Source organism: Petromyzon marinus, unplaced genomic scaffold (assembly GCF_048934315.1).
Source record: "Petromyzon marinus isolate PM22_M1 ecotype Great Lakes invasive population unplaced genomic scaffold, UKy_Petmar_22M1.pri1.0 PM_Scaffold_119, whole genome shotgun sequence".
NCBI classification, from domain to species: Eukaryota; Metazoa; Chordata; class Hyperoartia; order Petromyzontiformes; family Petromyzontidae; genus Petromyzon; species Petromyzon marinus.
The window spans coordinates 9,672-34,832 of record NW_027423079.1 but is presented as its reverse complement, the minus strand read 5'-3'; the positions used below and the strand labels follow the sequence as shown (position 1 = coordinate 34,832).

At 54.8% G+C, this 25,161-nt stretch overlaps 1 protein-coding gene across 1 annotated transcript in view; it reads left to right on the top strand.

Moving 5' to 3' along the window:
- Positions 1-24,337, top strand: part of LOC142922611 (arf-GAP with coiled-coil, ANK repeat and PH domain-containing protein 2-like) — a gene marked incomplete at its 3' end in the record, with an annotated part of 63,801 nt that extends 39,464 nt beyond the window's left edge. The window contains exons 11-18 of the mRNA XM_076063430.1: positions 199-434; positions 10,793-10,862; positions 11,969-12,060; positions 17,455-17,552; positions 18,539-18,888; positions 21,120-21,229; positions 23,234-23,344; positions 24,205-24,337. Of these exons, the coding sequence (XP_075919545.1) occupies positions 199-434; positions 10,793-10,862; positions 11,969-12,060; positions 17,455-17,552; positions 18,539-18,888; positions 21,120-21,229; positions 23,234-23,344; positions 24,205-24,337 (1,200 nt within the window). The remainder of the gene's footprint in view (positions 1-198; positions 435-10,792; positions 10,863-11,968; positions 12,061-17,454; positions 17,553-18,538; positions 18,889-21,119; positions 21,230-23,233; positions 23,345-24,204) is intronic.
- Between the last annotated feature and the right edge of the window lie 824 nt (positions 24,338-25,161).

Genomic DNA, 25,161 nt, shown 5'->3' with positions numbered 1-25,161 from the left:
CACTCACTCACTGTGTCACTCACTGTGTCACTCACTCACTGTGTCACTCACTGTGTCACTCACTCACTGTGTCACTCACTGTGTCACTCACTCACTGTGTCACTCACTGTGTCACTCACTGTGTCACTGTGTCACTCACTGTGTCACTCACTGTGTCACTCACCAATTACCCCTCCCCCTCCCTCCCCCCCCCCACAGCCCCGCGTCTACCCCCTCCCCCCACCGCCCCCCTCCCTCCCCGTCGACCCCTCCCCTCACCACCCCCCAAGCCCCGCCCACACCGCGCAAGCCACGCCCCCTCCCAGCTGCGTGCTTGCTCAGGTTCAGGCTGTGGACGGCAACTCCCTCTGTGGAGACTGCGGACACTCAGATCCTCGCTGGGCAAGCATCAACCTGGGCATAGCCCTGTGCATCGAGTGCTCTGGCATACACAGGTAGTCAGTCACTCAGTCACTCAGTCAGTCAGTCACTCAGTCACTCAGTCAGTCACTCAGTCAGTCACTCACTCAGTCAGTCACTCAGTCAGTCACTCAGTCAGTCACTCAGTCAGTCAGTCACTCAGTCAGTCACTCAGTCAGTCAGTCACTCAGTCACTCAGTCAGTCACTCAGTCAGTCACTCAGTCAGTCAGTCACTCAGTCAGTCAGTCACTCAGTCAGTCAGTCACTCAGGCACTCAGATCCTTGCTGGGCAAGCATCAACCTGGGCATAGCCCTGTGCATCGAGTGCTCTGGCATACACAGGTAGTCAGTCACTCAGTCAGTCACTCAGTCAGTCAGTCACTCAGTCAGTCAGTCACTCAGTCAGTCACTCAGTCAGTCACTCAGTCAGTCAGTCACTCAGTCAGTCAGTCAGTCACTCAGTCACTCAGTCAGTCAGTCAGGCACTCAGATCCTCGCTGGGCAAGCATCAACCTGGGCATAGCCCTGTGCATCGAGTGCTCTGGCATACACAGGTAGTCAGTCACTCAGTCAGTCACTCAGTCAGTCAGTCAGTCACTCAGTCAGCTAGTCAGTCAGTCACTCAGTCAGTCAGCTAGTCAGTCAGGCACTCAGATCCTCGCTGGGCAAGCATCAACCTGGGCATAGCCCTGTGCATCGAGTGCTCTGGCATATACAGGTAGTCAGTCACTCAGTCACTCAGTCAGTCAGTCACTCAGTCAGTCAGTCAGTCAGTCACTCAGTCAGTCAGTCACTCAGTCAGCTAGTCACTCAGTCACTCACTCACTCAGTCAGCTAGTCAGTCAGCCAGTCACTCAGTCAGTCACTCAGTCAGTCAGTCACTCAGTCAGTCAGTCACTCAGTCAGCTAGTCAGTCAGCCAGTCACTCAGTCAGTCACTCAGTCAGTCAGTCAGTCACTCAGTCAGTCAGTCAGTCAGCTAGTCAGTCAGTCACTCAGTCACTCAGTCAGTCACTCAGTCAGTCACTCAGTCACTCAGTCAGTCACTCAGTCACTCAGTCACTCAGTCAGTCACTCAGTCAGTCAGTCAGCTAGTCAGTCACTCAGTCAGTCACTCAGTCAGTCAGTCAGCTAGTCACTCAGTCACTCAGATCCTCGCTGGGCAAGCATCAACCTGGGCATAGCCCTGTGCATCGAGTGCTCTGGCATACACAGGTAGTCAGTCACTCAGTCAGTCAGTCAGTCACTCAGCTAGTCACTCAGTCACTCACTCACTCACTCAGTCACTCAGTCACTCAGATCCTCGCTGGGCAAGCATCAACCTGGGCATAGCCCTGTGCATCGAGTGCTCTGGCATACACAGGTAGTCACTCACTCAGTCAGCTAGTCAGTCAGTCAGTCAGTCACTCAGTCAGCTAGTCAGTCAGTCACTCAGATCCTCGCTGGGCAAGCATCAACCTGGGCATAGCCCTGTGCATCGAGTGCTCTGGCATACACAGGTAGTCAGTCACTCAGTCAGTCACTCAGTCAGTCAGTCACTCAGTCACTCAGTCAGTCACTCAGTCACTCAGTCAGTCAGTCACTCAGTCAGTCACTCAGTCACTCAGTCAGTCAGTCAGTCACTCAGTCACTCAGTCAGTCAGTCAGTCAGGCACTCAGATCCTCGCTGGGCAAGCATCAACCTGGGCATAGCCCTGTGCATCGAGTGCTCTGGCATACACAGGTAGTCAGTCACTCAGTCAGTCACTCAGTCAGTCAGTCAGTCACTCAGTCAGCTAGTCAGTCAGTCACTCAGTCAGTCAGCTAGTCAGTCAGGCACTCAGATCCTCGCTGGGCAAGCATCAACCTGGGCATAGCCCTGTGCATCGAGTGCTCTGGCATACACAGGTAGTCAGTCACTCAGTCACTCAGTCAGTCAGTCACTCAGTCAGTCAGTCAGTCAGTCACTCAGTCAGCTACTCACTCAGTCACTCACTCACTCAGTCAGCTAGTCAGTCAGCCAGTCACTCAGTCAGTCACTCAGTCAGTCAGTCACTCAGTCAGTCAGTCACTCAGTCAGCTAGTCAGTCAGCCAGTCACTCAGTCAGTCACTCAGTCAGTCAGTCAGTCACTCAGTCAGTCAGTCAGTCAGCTAGTCAGTCAGTCACTCAGTCACTCAGTCAGTCACTCAGTCAGTCACTCAGTCAGTCAGTCAGTCAGCTAGTCAGTCACTCAGTCACTCAGTCAGTCACTCAGTCACTCAGTCAGTCACTCAGTCACTCAGTCACTCAGTCAGTCACTCAGTCAGTCAGTCAGCTAGTCAGTCACTCAGTCAGTCACTCAGTCAGTCAGTCAGCTAGTCACTCAGTCACTCAGATCCTCGCTGGGCAAGCATCAACCTGGGCATAGCCCTGTGCATCGAGTGCTCTGGCATACACAGGTAGTCAGTCACTCAGTCAGTCAGTCAGTCACTCAGCTAGTCACTCAGTCACTCACTCACTCACTCAGTCACTCAGTCACTCAGATCCTCGCTGGGCAAGCATCAACCTGGGCATAGCCCTGTGCATCGAGTGCTCTGGCATACACAGGTAGTCACTCACTCAGTCAGCTAGTCAGTCAGTCAGTCACTCAGTCAGCTAGTCAGTCAGTCACTCAGATCCTCGCTGGGCAAGCATCAACCTGGGCATAGCCCTGTGCATCGAGTGCTCTGGCATACACAGGTAGTCAGTCACTCAGTCAGTCACCCAGTCAGTCAGTCAGTCACTCAGTCACTCAGTCAGTCACTCAGTCAGTCAGTCACTCAGTCACTCAGTCAGTCAGTCAGTCACTCAGTCACTCAGTCAGTCAGCTAGTCACTCAGTCAGCTAGTCACTCAGACACTCAGATCCTCGCTGGGCAAGCATCAACCTGGGCATAGCCCTGTGCATCGAGTGCTCTGGCATACACAGGTAGTCACTCAGTCAGTCAGTCAGTCACTCAGTCACTCAGTCAGTCACTCAGTCAGTCAGCTAGTCAGTCACTCAGTCACTCAGTCACTCAGATCCTCGCTGGGCAAGCATCAACCTGGGCATAGCCCTGTGCATCGAGTGCTCTGGCATACACAGGTAGTCAGTCACTCAGTCAGTCACTCAGTCAGTCACTCAGTCACTCAGTCACTCAGTCAGTCAGTCAGTCAGCTAGTCAGTCAGTCACTCACGCACTCACACAGTCACTCAGTCACTCAGTCAGTCACTCAGTCAGCTAGTCAGTCAGCTAGTCAGTCACTCAGTCAGTCACTCAGTCACTCAGTCAGTCACTCAGTCAGCTAGTCAGTCAGCTAGTCAGTCAGTCTCTCAGATCCTCGCTGGGCAAGCATCAACCTGGGCATAGCCCTGTGCATCGAGTGCTCTGGCATACACAGGTAGTCACTCAGTCACTCAGTCAGCTAGTCAGTCAGTCAGTCAGTCACTCAGTCAGCTAGTCAGTCAGGCACTCAGATCCTCGCTGGGCAAGCATCAACCTGGGCATAGCCCTGCGCATCGAGTGCTCTGGCATACACAGGTAGTCAGTCACTCAGTCACTCAGTCAGTCAGTCAGTCACTCAGTCACTCAGTCAGTCAGTCAGCTAGTCAGTCAGTCACTCACTCACTCACACAGTCACTCAGTCACTCAGTCAGTCACTCAGTCAGCTAGTCAGTCAGCTAGTCAGTCACTCAGTCACTCAGTCACTCAGTCAGTCACTCAGTCACTCAGTCAGTCACTCAGTCAGCTAGTCAGTCAGCTAGTCAGTCAGTCTCTCAGATCCTCGCTGGGCAAGCATCAACCTGGGCATAGCCCTGTGCATCGAGTGCTCTGGCATACACAGGTAGTCACTCAGTCACTCAGTCAGCTAGTCAGTCAGTCAGTCAGTCACTCAGTCAGCTAGTCAGTCAGGCACTCAGATCATCGCTGGGCAAGCATCAACCTGGGCATAGCCCTGTGCATCGAGTGCTCTGGCATACACAGGTAGTCACTCAGTCAGTCAGTCACTCAGTCAGTCAGTCAGTCACTCAGTCAGTCACTCAGTCAGTCAGTCACTCAGTCAGTCACTCAGTCAGTCACTCAGTCAGTCACTCAGTCAGTCACTCAGTCACTCAGTCAGTCAGTCACTCAGTCAGTCAGTCAGTCACTCACTCAGTCAGTCAGTCAGCTAGTCACTCAGTCACTCACTCACTCAGTCACTCACTCACTCACTCAGTCACTCACTCAGTCACTCAGTCAGCTAGTCACTCAGTCAGTCAGCTAGTCACTCAGGCGCTCAGATCCTCGCTGGGCAAGCATCAACCTGGGCATAGCCCTGTGCATCGAGTGCTCTGGCATACACAGGTAGTCAGTCACTCAGTCAGTCAGTCAGCTAGTCAGTCACTCAGTCAGTCACTCAGTCAGTCAGTCACTCAGTCAGTCAGTCAGTCACTCAGTCAGTCAATCAGTCACTCAGTCAGTCAGTCACTCAGTCACTCAGTCAGTCAGTCACTCAGTCAGTTAGTCACTCAGTGACTCAGTCAGTCAATCAGTCAGTGAGTCAGTCAGCTAGTCACTCACTCAGTCACTCAGTCAGTCAATCAGTCGTCAGTCAGTCAGCTAGTCACTCACTCAGTCACTCAGACACTCAGATCCTCGCTGGGCAAGCATCAACCTGGGCATAGCCCTGTGCATCGAGTGCTCTGGCATACACAGATAGTCACTCAGTCAGTCACTCACTCAGTCAGTCAGTCAGTCACTCAGTCAGTCAGTCAGTCAGCTAGTCAGTCAGTCACTCAGTCAGTCACTCAGTCACTCAGTCACTCAGTCAGTCAGCTAGTCACTCAGTCACTCACTCAGTCACTCAGTCACTCAGTCACTCAGTCAGTCACTCAGGCAGTCAGTCACTCAGCTAGTCAGTCAGTCAGTCAGATCCTCGCTGGGCAAGCAACAACCTGGGCATAGCCCTGTGCATCGAGTGCTCTGGCATACACAGGTAGTCAGTCACTCAGTCAGTCACTCAGTCAGTCAGTCAGTCAGTCACTCAGTCAGTCAGTCACTCAGTCAGTCAGTCACTCAGTCAGTCAGTCACTCAGTCAGTCACTCAGTCACTCAGTCAGTCAGCTAGTCAGTCAGTCACTCACTCACTCAGTCACTCACTCAGTCACTCAGTCAGTCACTCAGTCAGTCACTCAGTCAGTCAGTCACTCAGACACTCAGATCCTCGCTGGGCAAGCATCAACCTGGGCATAGCCCTGTGCATCGAGTGCTCTGGCATACACAGGTAGTCAGTCACTCAGTCACTCAGTCAGTCACTCAGTCACTCAGTCAGTCAGCTAGTCAGTCAGTCACTCAGTCAGTCACTCAGTCAGTCAGCTAGTCACTCAGTCACTCAGTCAGTCATTCAGTCACTCAGTCACTCAGTCAGTCAGTCAGTCACTCAGCTAGTCAGTCAGTCACTCAGTCAGTCACTCAGTCAGCTAGTCAGTCACTCAGTCAGTCACTCAGTCAGTCAGTCACTCAGTCAGTCACTCAGTCAGTCAGTCAGCTAGTCAGTAACTCAGTCACTCAGTCAGTCAGTCAGCTAGTAAGTCAGTCACTCAGTCAGTCACTCAGTCAGTCACTCAGTCACTCAGTCAGCTAGTCACTCAGTCACTCAGTCACTCAGTCAGTCACTCAGTCAGTCAGTCACTCAGTCACTCAGATCCTCGCTGGGCAAGCATCAACCTGGGCATAGCCCTGTGCATCGAGTGCTCTGGCATACACAGGTAGTCAGTCACTCAGTCAGTCAGTCACTCAGTCAGTCAGTCAGTCACTCAGTCAGTCAGTCACTCAGTCAGTCAGTCACTCAGTCAGCTAGTCAGTCACTCAGTCAGTCACTCAGTCAGTCACTCAGTCAGTCAGTCACTCACTCAGTCAGTCAGTCACTCAGTCAGCTAGTCAGTCACTCAGTCACTCAGGCACTCAGATCCTCGCTGGGCAAGCATCAACCTGGGCATAGCCCTGTGCATCGAGTGCTCTGGCATACACAGGTAGTCAGTCACTCAGTCACTCACTCAGTCAGTCAGTCACTCAGTCAGTCAGCTAGTCAGTCAGTCACTCAGTCAGTCACTCAGTCAGTCAGCTAGTCACTCAGTCACTCAGTCAGTCATTCAGTCACTCAGTCACTCAGTCAGTCAGTCAGTCACTCAGCTAGTCAGTCAGTCACTCAGTCAGTCACTCAGTCAGCTAGTCAGTCACTCAGTCAGTCACTCAGTCAGTCAGTCACTCAGTCAGTCACTCAGTCAGTCAGTCAGCTAGTCAGTAACTCAGTCACTCAGTCAGTCACTCAGTCAGTCAGTCAGCTAGTAAGTCAGTCACTCAGTCAGTCACTCAGTCAGTCACTCAGTCACTCAGTCAGTCAGCTAGTCACTCAGTCACTCAGTCACTCAGTCACTCAGTCAGTCAGTCACTCAGTCACTCAGATCCTCGCTGGGCAAGCATCAACCTGGGCATAGCCCTGTGCATCGAGTGCTCTGGCATACACAGGTAGTCAGTCACTCAGTCAGTCAGTCACTCAGTCAGTCAGTCAGTCACTCAGTCAGTCAGTCACTCAGTCAGTCAGTCACTCAGTCAGCTAGTCAGTCACTCAGTCAGTCACTCAGTCAGTCACTCAGTCAGTCAGTCACTCACTCAGTCAGTCAGTCACTCAGTCAGCTAGTCAGTCACTCAGTCACTCAGGCACTCAGATCCTCGCTGGGCAAGCATCAACCTGGGCATAGCCCTGTGCATCGAGTGCTCTGGCATACACAGGTAGTCAGTCACTCAGTCAGTCACTCAGTTAGTCAGTCAGTCACTCAGTCAGTCAGTCAGCTAGTCACTCAGTCACTCAGTCAGTCACTCAGTCACTCAGTCACTCAGTCAGTCAGCTAGTCAGTCAGTCACTCACTCACTCACTCAGTCACTCACTCACTCACTCAGTCACTCAGTCACTCAGTCAGTCACTCAGTCAGTCACTCAGTCAGTCACTCAGACACTCAGATCCTCGCTGGGCAAGCATCAACCTGGGCATAGCCCTGTGCATCGAGTGCTCTGGCATACACAGGTAGTCAGTTACTCAGTCAGTCACTCAGTCAGTCAGTCAGTCACTCAGTCAGTCACTCAGTCAGTCACTCAGCCAGCTAGTCACTCAGTCAGTCACTCAGTCACTCAGTCAGTCACTCAGTCACTCAGTCAGCTAGTCAGTCACTCAGTCACTCAGTCAGTCACTCAGTCAGTCAGTCAGCTAGTAAGTCAGTCACTCAGTCAGTCACTCAGTCAGTCACTCAGTCACTCAGTCAGTCACTCAGTCACTCAGTCAGTCAGCTAGTCACTCAGTCAGCTAGTCACTCAGTCACTCAGTCACTCAGTCAGTCACTCAGTCAGTCAGTCACTCAGTCACTCAGATCCTCGCTGGGCAAGCATCAACCTGGGCATAGCCCTGTGCATCGAGTGCTCTGGCATACACAGGTAGTCAGTCACTCAGTCAGTCAGTCACTCAATCAGTCACTCTGTCACTCACTCAGTCAGTCAGTCAGTCAGCTAGTCAGTCAGTCACTCAGTCAGCTAGTCAGTCAGTCACTCACTCAGTCACTCACTCACTCAGTCACTCAGTCAGTCAGCTAGTCAGTCAGTCACTCAGGCACTCAGATCCTCGCTGGGCAAGCATCAACCTGGGCATAGCCCTGTGCATCGAGTGCTCTGGCATACACAGGTAGTCAGTCACTCAGTCACTCAGTCAGTCAGTCAGTCACTCAGTCAGTCACTCAGTCAGTCACTCAGTCAGCTAGTCACTCAGGCACTCATTCAGTCACTCAGTCACTCAGTCAGCTAGTCACTCAGTCACTCACTCACTCAGTCACTCACTCACTCAGTCAGTCACTCAGTCAGTCACTCAGTCAGTCACTCAGTCAGCTAGTCACTCAGGCACTCATTCAGTCACTCAGTCACTCAGTCAGTCAGTCAGCTAGTCACTCAGTCACTCAGATCCTCGCTGGGCAAGCATCAACCTGGGCATAGCCCTGTGCATCGAGTGCTCTGGCATACACAGGTAGTCAGTCACTCAGTCAGTCACTCAGTCAGTCACTCAGTCACTCAGTCAGTCACTCAGTCAGTCAGTCACTCAGTCACTCAGTCAGTCACTCAGTCAGTCACTCCGTCAGTCAGTCACTCAGTCAGTCAGTCAGTCACTCAGTTAGTCACTCAGTCAGTCACTCAGTCACTCAGCTAGTCAGTCACTCAGTCACTCAGTCAGTCACTCAGTCAGTCACTCAGTCACTCAGATCCTCGCTGGGCAAGCATCAACCTGGGCATAGCCCTGTGCATCGAGTGCTCTGGCATACACAGGTAGTCAGTCACTCAGTCACTCAGTCACTCAGTCAGTCAGTCACTCAGTCACTCAGTCAGTCACTCAGTCAGTCAGCTAGTCAGTCAGTCACTCAGTCAGCTAGTCAGTCACTCAGTCACTCAGTCAGTCAGTCAATCAGCTAGTCACTCACTCACTCACTCAGTCACTCACTCACTCACCCACTCACCCACCCACTCACTCACTGACCCACCCACTCACTCACCCACTCACCACTCACCCACTCACCACTCACCCACTCACCACTCACTCACCCACTCACCACTCACCCACTCACCACTCACTCACCCACTCACCACTCACCCACTCACTCACTCACTCACCCACTCACCCACTCACTCACCCACTCACTCACTCACCCACCCACCCACCCACTCACTCACTCACCCACTCACCCACTCACCCACACACTCACCACTCACTTACTCATTCACCCACTCACTCACTCATTCACCCACTCACTCACTCACTCATCCACTCACTCACTCACCCACTCACCCACCCACTCACTCACTGACCCACCCACTCACTCACCAACTCACCACTCACCCACTCACCACTCACCCACTCACCACTCACTCACCCACTCACTCACTCACCCACTCACCCACTCACTCACCCACTCACTCACTCACCCACCCACCCACTCACTCACTCACTCACCCACCCACTCACTCACTCATTCACCCACTCACTCACTCATTCACCCACTCACCCACCCACCCACTCACCCACCCACCCACTCACCCACCCACCCACCCACTCACCCACTCACCCACCCACTCACCACTCACTTACTCAATCACCCACTCACTCACTCATTCACCCACTCACTCACTCACCCACCCACTCACCCACTCACCCACTCACCCACCCACCCACTCACTCACCCACTCACTCACCCACTTACCCACTCACTCCCTCACCCACCCACCCACCCACTCACTCACTCACTCACCACTCACTCACTCACCACTTACTCACTCACTCACCACTCACTCACCACTCACCACTTACTCACTCACTCACCACTTACTCACTCACCCACTCACTCACCCACTCACTCACTTACTCACCCACTCACCCACCCACCCACTCACCACTCACCCACTCACCACTCACCCACTCACCCACTCACTCACCCACCCACTCACCACTCACCCACTCACTCACTCACCCACCCACCCACTCACCACTCACCCACTCACCACTCACTCACTCACTCACCCACCCACTCACTCACTCACTCACCCACCCACTCACTCACTCACCACCCACCCACTCACTCACTCACTCACCCACCCACTCACTCACCACTCACTCACTCACCCACCCACTCACTCACTCACCCACCCACTCACTCACCCACTCACTCACTCACCCATCCACCCACTCACCCACCCACCCACCCACTCACCACTCACCCACTCACCACTCACCCACTCACTCACCCACCCACTCACCACTCACCCACTCACTCACTCACTCACCCACCCACCCACTCACCACTCACCCACTCACTCACCCACTCACCACTCACTCACTCACCCACCCACTCACTCACTCACTCACCCACCCACTCACTCACCACTCACTCACTCACCCACCCACTCACTCACTCACCCACCCACTCACTCACCCACTCACTCACCCACTCACTCACCCATCCACCCACTCACCCACCCACTCACTCACCACTCACCCACCCACCCACCCACTCACTCACCCACCCACCCACTCACTCACCACTCACCCACCCACTCACTCACCCACCCACCCACTCACCCACTCACTCACACACTCACTCACTCACTCACCCACTCACCCACTCACCCACTCACTCACTCACCCACTCACCCACTCACCCACCCACCCACTCACTCACCCACTCACCCACTCATCACGCACTCACTAACTCACCCACCCACTCACTCACCCACCCACCCACTTACTCACTCACTCACCACCCACCCACCCACCCACTCACTCACTCACCCACTCACCACTCACTCACCCACTCACCACTTACTCACCAATCCCCTCTCCCCACAGGAGTCTGGGAGTTCACGTCTCTAAAGTTCGCTCCCTGACCCTCGACACGTGGGAGCCGGAGTTAGTTAAGGTGAGTGGGTGAGTGGTGAGTAAGTGGTGAGTGAGTGGTGAGTGAGTGGGTGAGTGGGTGAGTGGTGAGTAAGTGGTGAGTGAGTGGTGAGTGGGTGGGTGAGTGAGTGGGTGGGTGAGTGAGTGAGTGGGTGAGTGAGTGAAGAGTGGGTGGGTGGGTGAGTGAGTGAGTGAGTGAGTGGGGTGAGTGAGTGCTTGGGTGAGTGGGTGAGTGGGTGAGTGGGTGGGTGAGTGGGTGAGTGAGTGGGTGGGTGGGGGGGTGGGTGAGTGGGTGAGTGGGTGAGTGAGTGGTGAGTGAGTGAGTGAGTGGGTGAGTGGGTGAGTGAGTGAAGAGTGGGTGGGTGGGTGAGTGAGTGGGTGAGTGAGTGAGTGAGTGGGGTGAGTGAGTGCGTGGGTGAGTGGCTGGGTTGGTGAGTGAGTGAGTGGGTGGGCGAGTGAGTGGGTGAGTGGGTGAGTGAGTGAGTGGGTGGGTGGGTGGGTGAGTGAGTGAGTGAGTGGGTGAGTGGGTGAGTGGGTGAGTGAGTGGGTGGGTGGTGAGTGAGTGGGTGAGTAAGTGAGTGAGTGGGGAGTGAGTGAGTGAGTGGGTGAGTGAGTGGTGGGTGTGTGAGTGAGTGGTCGGTGAGTGGTGGGTGAGTGGGTGAGTGAGTGAGTGGGTGAGTGAGTGAAGAGTGAGTGGGTGGGTGAGTGTGTGAGTGAGTGACTGAGTGAGTGGGTGAGTGAGTGAGTAAGTGGATGAGTGGGTGAGTGGGTGAGTGAGTGGGTGGGTGAGTGAGTGAGTGGCTGAGTGAGTGAGTGACTGAGTGAGTGGGTGAGTGGGTGAGTGGGTGAGTGAGTGAGTGGTGATTGAGTGAGTGGGTGAGTGAGTGGCTGAGTAACTGAGTGGCTGAGTGAGTGGCTGAGTGAGTGATTGAGCAAGTGATTGAGTGAGTGATTGAGTGAGTGAGTGAGTGGGTGACTGAGTGGGTGAGTGAGTGGGTGGCTGAGTGAGTGGGTGAGTGGCTGAGTGAGTGGGTGAGTGGCTGAGTGAGTGACTGATTGCTCGCTGCTCTTGCCCCACCAGCTGCTCGAGAGCTATCTGGGGGACCTTTGTCTGTGTCTGTGTGTCAGGTGATGTGCCTGTTGGGTAACCGTGTGGTGAACAGCTTCTACGAGGAGATTCTGGACCCATCCGTGCCTCGCTCCACTCCTCACAGCTCCCGGTAACCTATGGCAACAAGCCCCATAGCAACTGACCCCATAGCAACCGACTCCACCAGCAACCGACCCCATAGCAACCGACTCCATAGCAACCAACCCCATAGCAACCAACTCCATAGCAACCAACCCTACCAGCAATCAAGCCTATAGCAGCCCCCCCCCTTAGCTACCAACTCCATAGCAACCAACCCCATAGCAACCAACTCCATAGCAACCAACCCTACCAGCAATCAAGCCCATAGCAGCCCCCCCCCCTTTAGCTACCAACACCATAGCAACCAACTCCATAGCAACCAACCCCATAGCTACCAACACCATAGCAACCAACCCCATAGCAACCGACTCCACCAGCAACCGACCCCATAGCAACCAACACCATAGCAACCAACCCCATAGCAACCGACTCCACCAGCAACCGACTCCACCAGCAACCGACCCCATAGCAACTGACCCCATATTAACCGATCCCATAGCAACCGACTCCACCAGCAACCGACCCCATAGCAACCGACCCCATAGCAAGTGACCCCATAGCAACCGACCCCATAGCAACCGACTCCACCAGCAACCGACCCCATAGCAACCGACCCCATAGCAACCGACCCCATAGCAACCGACTCCACCAGCAACCGACCCCATAGCAACCGACCCCATAGCAACCGACCCCATAGCAACCGACCCCATAGCAACCGACCCCAGAGCAACCAACCCCATAGCAACCAACTCCACCAGCAACCAACTCCGCCAGCAACCAACTCCATATCAACCAACTCCATAGCAACCAACTCCATAGCAACCAACCCCATAGCAACCAACGCCATAGCAACCAACCCCATAGCAACCAACACCATAGCAACCAACACCATAGCAACCAACTCCATAGCAACCAACTCTACCAGCAACCAACTCCACAGCAACCAACTCTACCAGCAACCAACCCCATAGCAGCCCCCCCTTAGCTACCAACACCATAGCAACCAACCCCATAGCAACCAACCCCATAGCAGCCCCCCCTTAGCTACCAACACCATAGCAACCAACTCCATAGCAACCAACCACATAGCAACCAACCCCATAGCTACCACCACCATAGCAACCAACCCCATAGCAACCGACTCCATAGCAACCAACCCCATAGCAACCAACCCCATAGCAGCCCCCCCTTAGCTACCAACACCATAGCAACCAACCCCATAGCAACCAACCCCATAGCAGCCCCCCATTAGCTACCAACACCATAGCAACCAACTCCATAGCAACCAACCCCATAGCAACCAACCCCATAGCTACCAACACCATAGCAACCAACCCCATAGCAACCGACTCCATAGCAACCAACCCCATAGCAACCAACTCCATAGCATCCAACTCCACCAGCAACCAACCCCATAGCAACCAACACCATAGCAACCAACCCCATAGCAACCAACTCCATAGCAACCAACCCCATAGCAACCAACTCCATAGCAACCAACCCCATAGCTACCAACACCATAGCAACCAACTCCACCAGCAACCAGCCCCATAGCAACCAACCAACTCCATAGCAGCCACCCCCATAGCTACCAACCCCATAGCAACCAACTCCATAGCTACCAACACCATAGCAACCAACACCATAGCAACCAACTCCATAGCAACCAACTCCATAGCTACCAACACCATAGCAACCAACTCCATAGCAACCAACCCCATAGCTACCAACACCATAGCAACCAACTCCATAGCAACCAACCCCATAGCTACCAACACCATAGCAACCAACTCCATAGCAACCAACTGCACCAACAACCACCCCCATAGCTACCAATCCCATATCAACCAACTCCATAGCAACCAACCCCAACGCAACAAACACCATAGCAACCAACACCATAGCAACCAACACCATAGCAACCAACTAACTACATAGCAGCCACCCCCATAGCTACCAACCCCATAGCAACCAACTCCATAGCTACCAACACCATAGCAACCAACACCATAGCAACCAACTCCATAGCAACCAACTCCATAGCTACCAACACCATAGCAACCAACTCCATAGCAACCAACCCCATAGCTACCAACATCATAGCAACCAACTCCATAGCAACCAACCCCATAGCTACCAACACCATAGCAACCAACTCCATAGCTACCAACACCATAGCAACCAACCCCATAGCAACCAACTGCACCAACAACCACCCCCATAGCTACCAGTCCCATATCAACCAACTCCATAGCAACCAACCCCAATGCAACCAACACCATAGCAACCAACCCCATAGCAATCACCCCCAACGCAACCAACAACATAGCAACCAACCCCATAGCAACCAACCCCATAGCAACCAACACCATAGCAACCAACACCATAGCAACCAACCCCATAGCAACCACCCCCAACGCAACCAACAACATAGCAACCAACACCATAGCAACCAACTCCACCAGCAACCAACCCCATAGCAACCAACTCCATAGCAACCAACCCCATAGCAACCAACCCCATAGCAACCAACCCCATAGCTACCAACCAACCCCATAGCAACCAACTCCATATCAACCAACTCCATAGCAACCAAACCCATAGCAACCAACTCCATAGCTACCAACTCTACCAGCAATCAAGCCCATAGCTGCCAACCAACCCCATAGCAACCAACACCATATCAACCAACCCCATAGCAACTACCCCTTAGCAACTCAAACACCCATAGCAACCAACCGCATAGTAACCAACCCCATAGCAACCAACCAACCCCATGGCAACCAATCCCATGGCAACCAACCTCATAGCAACTCTCCCATAGCAACTCTCCCATAGCAACTCGCCCACAGGTATACAGATACACACACACAGACACACAACAACAACAACCGCCATTCACCACTAAGTGGCGGTGACGTCACCACGACGCTTGTACCAGGCTATGTGCACCCTGAGGCCACGTGAAGTGTCGAACGCCCGCTGGCAGGAGGTCACGGGGCAGACCCAGCAGGTGCCACGGGTCGACTGACTGAGATGACTGAGATGACTGGCTGATGCACCACCTGTGCCCCCTACTGTGCGAACCTGCTGTGCTTTAGCCACCCGGCGCTCCGCTCGTTGTTCTGAGCGTCGCTCCTCCGCCCTCCGTTGTTGTTGGAGGGCGACTGCCTCCAACTGCCCAGTAGCATCCTTCACGAGCCTCCTCCACAGAGGCCGATCTTGACAGCGCTGGTACCAGTCATCGGCAAGTCCACTCAGCTCCACGTCCTCCTGTACCACATCACTCCATCTCTTCTCTAGCCCGTGCCGCGCCTGTTTAGCCCCCTCTATCCGGACGAACAAAAGCTGTTTCGGCATGCGGTGGCTGGGCATGCGGGCTACATGACCCAGCCATCGCAGCCTTGCCCGCTGGAGGAGCTCACCAATGGGACCGTGCCCAGATCTTTCAAAGATTTGTGAGCTCCTCACACAATCCAGCCTGGTTAAACCCAGGATGGGTCGTATGCAGGCTAGCCTAAATATTTCTAACTGGTCCAAGATGTTCCATTAGGGGGGTCCACGTTTCGCAAGCGTAGAGAAGGGAGGAAATGACCGTGGCCGAGAAGACCTGAAGCTTAGTGCGGAGCGACAGACCAGGTAGCTTCCACACAGCGTTACGCAACCGATGAAAAGATATTGCCGCTCGACTGATTCGGAGTGAGACCTCTGCTGTTAAACTGGAGCCGGTCCTAAGCACACTGCCCAGGTATGGGAAACTCTCCACTCTCTACACAACTGCCCCATCACCGATTGGGAGTTGTGGGGGTGGAGTGTCCGATGGTACAAAATACCCAGGCAGGTGCTTAGTTTCGGTGGGGCTGATGGTAAGGCCCCACCTCTTAGTGGCACGCTCCAGTCTCAGCAGCAGCGTCTCCAACTCCTCCTCTGAATGTAGCAGCTATTACCAAATCATCAGCATACATAACGTGGTTGAGCAATAGGGAGCCATTCCTTGACCGCACCTGGGCATCGATCAGCATCCCATTATATCTGTACCAAATGGAGATTCCCCCGGTACAGCTATTGAAGGCTTCAAGAACTACGTGGTCAAAAAAGATGTTAAATAATGTGGGAGCCAGAGGACATCCCTGTCGCACCCCAAGGTTAACAGGGAATGGCTCTGACTCCCGGCCACGTAGTTTTACCCGGGCCCGCTCACCATCATGAACATCCTTAATGATCGTGAGCAGAGGGTCAGGTACTCCAAAAGCACGAAGAACGACCCAGAGCCCAGGCCTACTGATGGTATCATCGGCCTTGACCAGGTCAATAAAGCAGAGATATAGGTCTTGTTGGAATTCCCTATACCTCTGCTGTAGCAGACGGACAGAAAATATGGCATCTGTGCAGGACCGCCCTTTCCTGAAAATGCACATACACACAGACAGTACACACACAGTACACATACACACACACAGTACACACACAGATACACACACAGACACACACAGAGATACACACACAGATATACACACGCAGATATACACGCAGATGCACACACAGATATACACACACAGATATACACACACACACACAGATACACACGCGCAGATACACACGCAGATACACACACACACAGATACACACACACAGATACACACACAGATACACACACACAGATACACACACAGATACACACACAGATACACACACACCCAGATACACACCCAGATTCACCTTTGTATGTATGTGTGTGTGTCTGTGTGTGTCTGTGTGTGTCTGTGTGTGTGTCTGTGTCTGTGTGTGTGTCTGTGCGTGTGTCTGTGTGTGTCTGTGTGTGTACACTGTGTGTGTGTGTGAGACTGTGTGTGTCTGTGTGTGTCTGTGTGACTGTGTGTGTGACTGTGTGTGTGTCTATGTGTGTGTGTGTGTGTCTGTGTGTGTGTGTCTGTGTGTGTGTCTGTGTGTGTGTGACTGTGTGTGTGTGTCTGTGTGTGTGTGACTGTGTGTGTGTGTATGTGTGTGTGACTGTGTGTGTGACTGTGTGTGTGTGTGTGTCTGTGTGTGTGTGTCTGTGTGTGTGTGTCTGTGTGTCACTGTGTGTGTGTGTCACTGTGTGTGTCTGTGTGTGTGTGTCTGTGTGTGTCTGTGTGTGTGTGTGTGTCTGTGTGTGTGCCTGTGTGTGTGTGTGACTGTGTGTATCTGTGTATGTGTGTGTGTGTCTGTGTGACTGTGTGTGTGTGTCTATGTGTGTGTGTGTCTGTGTGTGTGTGTCTGTGTGTGTGTCTGTGTGTGTGTGACTGTGTGTCTGTGTGTGTGTGTGTCTGTGTGTCTGTGTGTGTGTGTGTCTGTGTGTGACTGTGTGTGTGTGTCTGTGTGTGTGTGTGACTGTGTGTATCTGTGTGTGTGTGTCTGTGTGTGTCTGTGTGTGCGTGTTCAGAGCGGAGAGGGAGGCGTGGATACGAGCTAAGTACGTGGAGCGGAGGTTCGTGTCAAAGTTTGGAGCGTCCACCTCAGCCACTGCTGGAACAACACCGGGTAAGGTGCCTTAGATGGTGGGTGGGTGAGTGAGTGGTGAGTGAGTGAGTGAGTGGTGAGTGAGTGAGTGGGTGAGTGGGTGAGTGAGTGAGTGAGTGAGCGAGTGAGTGAGTGAGCGAGTGAGCGAGTGAGTGAGTGGGTGAGTGAGTGAGCGAGCGAGTGAGTGAGTGAGCGAGTGAGCGAGTGAGTGAGTGGGTGAGTGAGTGAGCGAGCGAGTGAGTGAGTGAGCGAGTGAGCGAGTGAGTGAGTGGGTGGGTGAGTGAGTGGTGAGTGAGTGAGTGAGTGGTGAGTGAGTGAGTGGGTGAGTGGATGAGTGAGTGAGTGAGCGAGTGAGTGAGTGGGTGAGTGAGTGAGTGGGTGAGTGGGTGGGTGAGTGGGTGAGTGGGTGGGTGAGTGAGTGAGTGGGTGAGTGAGTGGGTGAGTTGGTGAGTGAGTGGGTGAGTGAGCGAGTGAGTGAGTGAGTGGGTGAGTGGATGAGTGAGTGAGTGAGTGGGTGAGTGAGTGAGTGAGCGAGTGGGTGAGTGGATGAGTGAGTGAGTGGGTGAGTGGATGAGTGACTGAGTGAGTGAGTGAGCGAGTGAGTGAGTGAGTGAGTGAGCGAGTGAGTGAGTGAGCGAGTGAGTGAGTGAGTGAGTGAGCGAGTGAGTGAGTGAGTGAGTGAGCGAGTGAGTGAGTGAGTGAGTGAGCGAGTGAGTGAGCGAGTGAGTGAGCGAGTGGGTGACTGAGCGAGTGAGTGAGCGAGCGAGTGAGTGAGTGAGTGAGCGAGTGAGTGGGTGAGTGAGTGAGCGAGTGAGCGAGCGAGTGAGCGAGTGAGTGAGCGAGTGGGTGACTGAGTGAGTGAGTGAGCGAGTGAGTGAGTGAGCGAGTGAGTGAGTGAGTGAGCGAGTGAGTGGGTGAGTGAGTGATCGAGTGAGCGAGCGAGTGAGCGAGTGAGTGAGCGAGTGGGTGACTGAGCGAGTGACTGATTGTGGTGTCCGTCGACGCAGGCCCAGCGGGCGACCCCCCGGCAGGGGCTCACCCCTCGGCCCCCCCCGACCACGACCACCACGACCACCAGCACCACCTCCACCACCAGCGGCACCAGCGGCGTTGCCTGCTGGAGGCGGCTTCGCGTGGCGACGTGCCGGCCATGGCGGCCGCCATCGCCCGCGGAGCCGACGTCAACTCAACGTCGGAGGCGGCTGAGGCGGCGGAGGCGGCTGAGGCGGCTGAGGCGGCGGAGGCGGCGGAGGCGGCTGAGGGGGCTGAGGGGGCTGAGGGGGCTGAGGCGGCTGAGGGGGCTGAGGGGGCTGAGGGGGCTGAGCGTCGCTCGCCGCTTATCGAGGCGGCCATTGCCGTAAGTGGATTCACGGTTTCACGGATTCACGGATTCACGGATTCACAGTTTCACGGATTCACAGTTTCACGGATTCAGAGTTTCACGGATTCACAGTTTCACGGATTCACGGATTCACGGATTCACAGTTTCACGGATTCACAGTTTCACGGATTCAGAGTTTCACGGATTCACAGTTTCACGGATTCACGGATTCACGGATTCACAGTTTCACGGATTCACAGTTTCACGGATTCAGAGTTTCACGGATTCACAGTTTCACGGATTCACGGTTTCACGGATTCACGGATTCACGGTTTCACGGATTCACGGATTCACGGATTCACAGTTTCACGGATTCACAGTTTCACGGATTCAGAGTTTCACGGATTCACAGTTTCACGGATTCACGGTTTCACGGATTCACGGATTCACGGTTTCACGGATTCACGGATTCACGGTTTCACGGATTCACGGATTCACGGTTTCACGGATTCACGGATTCACGGAGTCACGGTTTCACAGATTCACGGTTTCACGGTTTCACGGATTCACGGATTCACGGTTTCACGGATTCACGGATTCACGGTTTCACGGATTCACGGATTCACGGAGTCACGGTTTCACGGTTTCACGGATTCACGGATTCACGGATTCACGGAGTCACGGTTTCACGGATTCACGGTTTCACGGATTCACGGATTCACGGATTCACAGATTCACAGATTCACGGTTTCACGGTTTCACGGATTCACGGTTTCACGGTTTCACGGATTCACGGATTCACGGATTCACGGAGTCACGGTTTCACGGATTCACGGATTCACGGAGTCACGGTTTCACGGATTCACGGATTCACGGATTCACGGATTCACGGTTTCACGGATTCACGGATTCACAGATTCACGGTTTCACGGTTTCACGGTTTCACGGATTCACGGTTTCACGGTTTCACGGATTCACGGATTCACGGTTTCACGGATTCACGGATTCACGGTTTCACGGTTTCACGGATTCACGGATTCACGGTTTCACGGATTCACGGATTCACGGATTCAGAGTTTCACGGATTCACAGTTTCACGTTTTCACGGTTTCACGGATTCACAGTTTCACAGTTTCACGGATTCACGGTTTCACGGTTTTTCAGTTTCACGGATTCACGGATTCACGGATTCACGGTTTCACAGATTCACGGTTTCACGGATTCACGGATTCACGGATTCACAGTTTCTCAGATTCACGGTTTCACGGTTTCACGGCTTCACTGTTTCACAGTTTTCACTGTTTCACGGTTTCACGGTTTTTATTTATTTATTTTTGGTGTAGCCCCTGTGAGCCATTCAGCTCTTGAATCTGGTGTCACCGCCATTGACCACATTACTTTCACCGAACACGGGCCCAAGCCTCGTCCCCGAGTCCTCACGAGCTTCCTAATCAAAGGATGAAATCACACGGGGAGGGCGGGCAGTCGCCTTGAGTCTTAAACCTAACCAAGGGGAGCACGTTCGTTAGGAATTTGGAGAAAACGCGAGCCTGAAGGTCTCCCAAGCTGTGCTCAGGTTGGGGATATCACAGACCCCGTCGATATCTGGTGGTGGTGGTGGTGGGGAAAGAGAGGCTAACAATGTACACGGCTAACGCTGTACACGGCTAACGCTGTACATGGCTAACACTGTACACGGCTTTTACTGTACACGGCGCACACTGTACACGGCTAACGCTGTACACGGCTAACACTGTACACGGCTAACGCTGTACACGGCGCACACTGTACACTGCTAACGCTGTACGCGGCTTTTACTGTACACGGCGCACACTGTACACGGCTAACGCTGTACACGGCGCACACTGTACATGGCTAACGCTGTACACGGCTAACACTGTACACGGCTAACACTGTACACGGCTAACACTGTACACGGCTAATACTGTACACGGCTAACGCTGTACACGGTGCACACTGTACACGGCTAACGCTGTACACGGCTTGTACTGTACACGGCTTTTACTGTACATGGCTAACGCTGTACACGGCTTTTACTGTACACGGCTTTTACTGTACACGGCTAACGCTGTACACGGCTAACGCTGTACACGGCTAACACTGTACACGGCTTTTACTGTACACGGCTTTCACTGTACACGGCACACCGCACTGTACACAGCTCACACTGTACACGGAACACTGCACTGTGCATTAGGCAGAATCATCACGACGTCTCCCCCCATCCCCTCTCCCCCCACCCCCAGGGCTCCCTGGTCTCGTGTGAGTTTCTGCTCCAGAACGGTGCCAACGTGATCCACCGTGATGCCCACGGCAAGGCAGCGCTTCACCACGCCACCTACCTCGGCCACACCGGGTGAGCGCTCACTCACTCACTCATCCACACGCTCACTCACTCACTCATCCACACGCTCACTCACTCACTCATCCACACGCTCACTCACTCACTCATCCACACGCTCACTCACTCACTCACTCATCCACACGCTCACTCACTCACTCATCCACACGCTCACCCGCTCGCTCTCCCGATCGCTCATCCACACGCTCACCCGCTCACTCATCCACACGCTCACTCACTCACTCATCCACACGCTCACTCACTCACTCATCCACACGCTCACTCACTCACTCATCCACACGCTCACCCGCTCGCTCTCCCGATCGCTCATCCACACGCTCACCCGCTCACTCATCCACACGCTCACTCACTCACTCATCCACACGCTCACTCACTCACTCATCCACACGCTCACTCACTCACTCATCCACACGCTCACTCACTCACTCATCCACACGCTCACCCGCTCGCTCTCCCGATCGCTCATCCACACGCTCACCCGCTCACTCATCCACACGCTCACTCACTCACTCATCCACACGCTCACTCACTCACTCATCCACACGCTCACTCACTCACTCATCCACACGCTCACTCACTCACTCATCCACACGCTCACTCACTCACTCATCCACACGCTCACCCGCTCGCTCTCCCGATCGCTCATCCACACGCTCACCCGCTCACTCACTCACTCACCCGCCCGCTCACTCGCTCGCTCACCCACTCACTCACTCGCTCGCTCACTCACCCACACGCTCACCCACACGCTCACCCGCCCGCTCACCCGCCCGCTCACCCGCCCGCTCACCCGATCGCTCATCCACACGCTCGCTCACTCACCCGCCCGCTCACCCGCTCGCTCATCCACACGCTCACCCGCTCACTCACTCGCTCGCTCATCCACACGCTCATCCACACGCTCACCCGCTCGCTCACCCGCTCACCCGCTCGCTCGCCCGCCCGCTCACCCGCTCGCTCACACGCTCGCTCACCCGATCGCTCATCCACACGCTCGCTCGCTCACCCGCTCACTCACTCGCTCATCCACACGCTCATCCACACGCTCACCCGCTCGCTCGCCCGCTCGCTCGCTCGCTCGCTCCCTCGCTCCCTCGCTCCCTCGCCCCCTCGCTCGCTCCCTCGCTCGCTCCCTCGCCCCCTCGCTCGCCCCCTCGCTCGCTCCCTCGCCCCCTCGCTCGCCCCTCGCTCGCTCCCTCACTCGCTCCCTCGCTCGCTCCCTTACTCGCTCCCTCTCTCACTCGCCCACCCGCTCGCTGTGCGTGTGTCCAGGCTGGTTTGTCTGTTCCTCAAGCGAGGCGCCAATCGTCGCTCACTCGCTCACCCACTCCCTCGCTCGCCCACTCGCTCCCTCGCTCCCTCGCTCACTCACCCACTCACCCGCTCGCTCGCTCACCCGCTCGCTGTGCGTGTGTCCAGGCTGGTTTGTCTGTTCCTCAAGCGAGGCGCCAATCGTCGCTCACTCGCTCACCCACTCGCCCACTCGCTCACTCACCCGCTCGCTCATCCACTCGCTCATCCACTCGCTCGCTCACCCGCTCGCTGTGCGTGTGTCCAGGCTGGTTTGTCTGTTCCTCAAGCGAGGCGCCAATCGTCGCTCACTCACTCACCCGCTCACTCACTCACTCCCTCCCTCACCCACTCGCTCGCTCACCCGCTCGCTGTGCGTGTGTCCAGGCTGGTTTGTCTGTTCCTCAAGCGAGGCGCCAATCGTCGCTCACTCGCTCACCCACTCGCCCACTCGCTCACTCACCCACTCACCCGCTCGCTCGCTCACCCGCTCGCTGTGCGTGTGTCCAGGCTGGTTTGTCTGTTCCTCAAGCGAGGCGCCAATCGTCGCCCACTCGCTCACCCACTCGCCCACTCGCTCGCTCACCCACTCACCCACTCGCTCGCTCACCCGCTCGCTGTGCGTGTGTCCAGGCTGGTTTGTCTGTTCCTCAAGCGAGGCGCCAATCGTCACTCACTCGCCCACCCGCTCGCTGTGCGTGTGTCCAGGCTGGTTTGTCTGTTCCTCAAGCGAGGCGCCAATCGTCGTGCCGTGGACGAGGAGGGGAACGACCCCCTGAGTATCGCCGTGAAGGCAGCCAACGCCGACATCGTCACACTGTACGCACTGTACACCGCCGGCAACACTGTACACCGGCGGCAACACTGTACACCAACGACACTGTAGGCACTCACACTGTACACGGACAACACTGTACACGGACAACACTGTACACGGACAACACTGTACACGGACAACACTGTACACGGACAACACTGTACACCGACAACACTGTACACCGCGGCCAAAACTGTACGGAGTGGGCATTGAGTGAGCGGGGAGTGGTGGTGCAGCGGTTAGCTCACTGTGAGTGGGTGAGTGAGTGGGTGAGTGGGTGAGTGAGTGGGTGGGTGAGTGAGTGGGTGAGTGAGTGGGTGAGTGAGTGGGTGGGTGAGTGAGTGAGTGGGTGAGTGAGTGGGTGAGTGAGTGATTGAGTGGGTGAGTGAGTGGATGGGTGAGTGAGTGAGTGGGTGAGTGGGTGAGTGGGTGAGTGAGTGGGTGAGTGAGTGAATGGGTGAGTGAGTGGGTGAGTGAGTGGTGAGTGAGTGGTGAGTGAGTGAGTGGTGAGTGAGTGAGTGGTGAGTGAGTGAGTGGGTGAGTGAGTGAGTGGTGAGTGAGTGGGTGAGTGAGTGAGTGTGTGAGTGAGTGAGTGGGTGAGTGAGTGGGTGAGTGAGTGAATGGGTGAGTGAGTGGTGAGTGAGTGAGTGGGTGAGTGGGTGAGTGGGTGAGTGGGTGAATGGGGTGAGTGAGTGAGTGGGTGAGTGAGTGGTGAGTGAGTGGGTGAGTGAGTGAGTGGTGAGTGTGTGAGTGAGTGGTGGTGCTGGCTACCCACCCCCCCCTGTCACAGTGCTCGCACTAACAGCACTTGCCCCTCAAGTCGGATGAGGCTACACGGGGGATCTTTGTCTTTTTATTTCAGGCTGCGTCTGGCGAAGATGAATGATGAAATGAGGGAGTCTGACGGACCCTACGGTCAACAAGGTACCCACTCACCACCCACTCACCACTCACTCACCCACTCACCACTCACTCACCACCCACTCACCACTCACTCACCCCACTCACTCACCCACTCACCCACCCACTCACCATCACTCACCACTCACTCACTCACTCACCTCACCACTCACTCACCCACTCACCACTCACCACTCACTCACCACCCACTCACCACTCACTCACCCACTCACTCACTCACCCACCCACCCACTCACTCACCCACTCACTCACTCAACACTCACTCACCACTCACTCACCCACTCACCACTCACTCACCCACTCACCCACTCACTCACTCACCCACTCACTCACTCACCCACCCACCCACTCACTCACCCACTCACTCACTCAACACTCACTCACCACTCACTCACCCACTCACCACTCACTCACCCACTCACTCACCCACACACTCACCACTCACCACTCACTCACTCACCCACTCACTCACTCACACACTCACTCACACACTCACTCACCCACTCACACACTCACTCACACACTCACCCACTCACCACTCACCCACTCACCCACTCACTCACTCACCCACTCACTCACTCACCCACACCCACTCATTCACCACTCACCCACTCACCACTCACTCACCACTCACCACTCACTCACCACTCACTCACCACTCACCACTCACTCACCACTCACTCACCCCCTCACTCACTCACCCACTCACTCACTCACCACCCACTCACTCACCCACTCACCACCCACTCACCCACCCACTCACCACTCACTCACCACCCACTCACCACCCACTCACCCACCCACTCACACACTCACTCACCCACTCACCACTCACCCACTCACCCACTCACCACCCACTCACCACTCACCACTCACTCACCACTCACCACTCACCCAC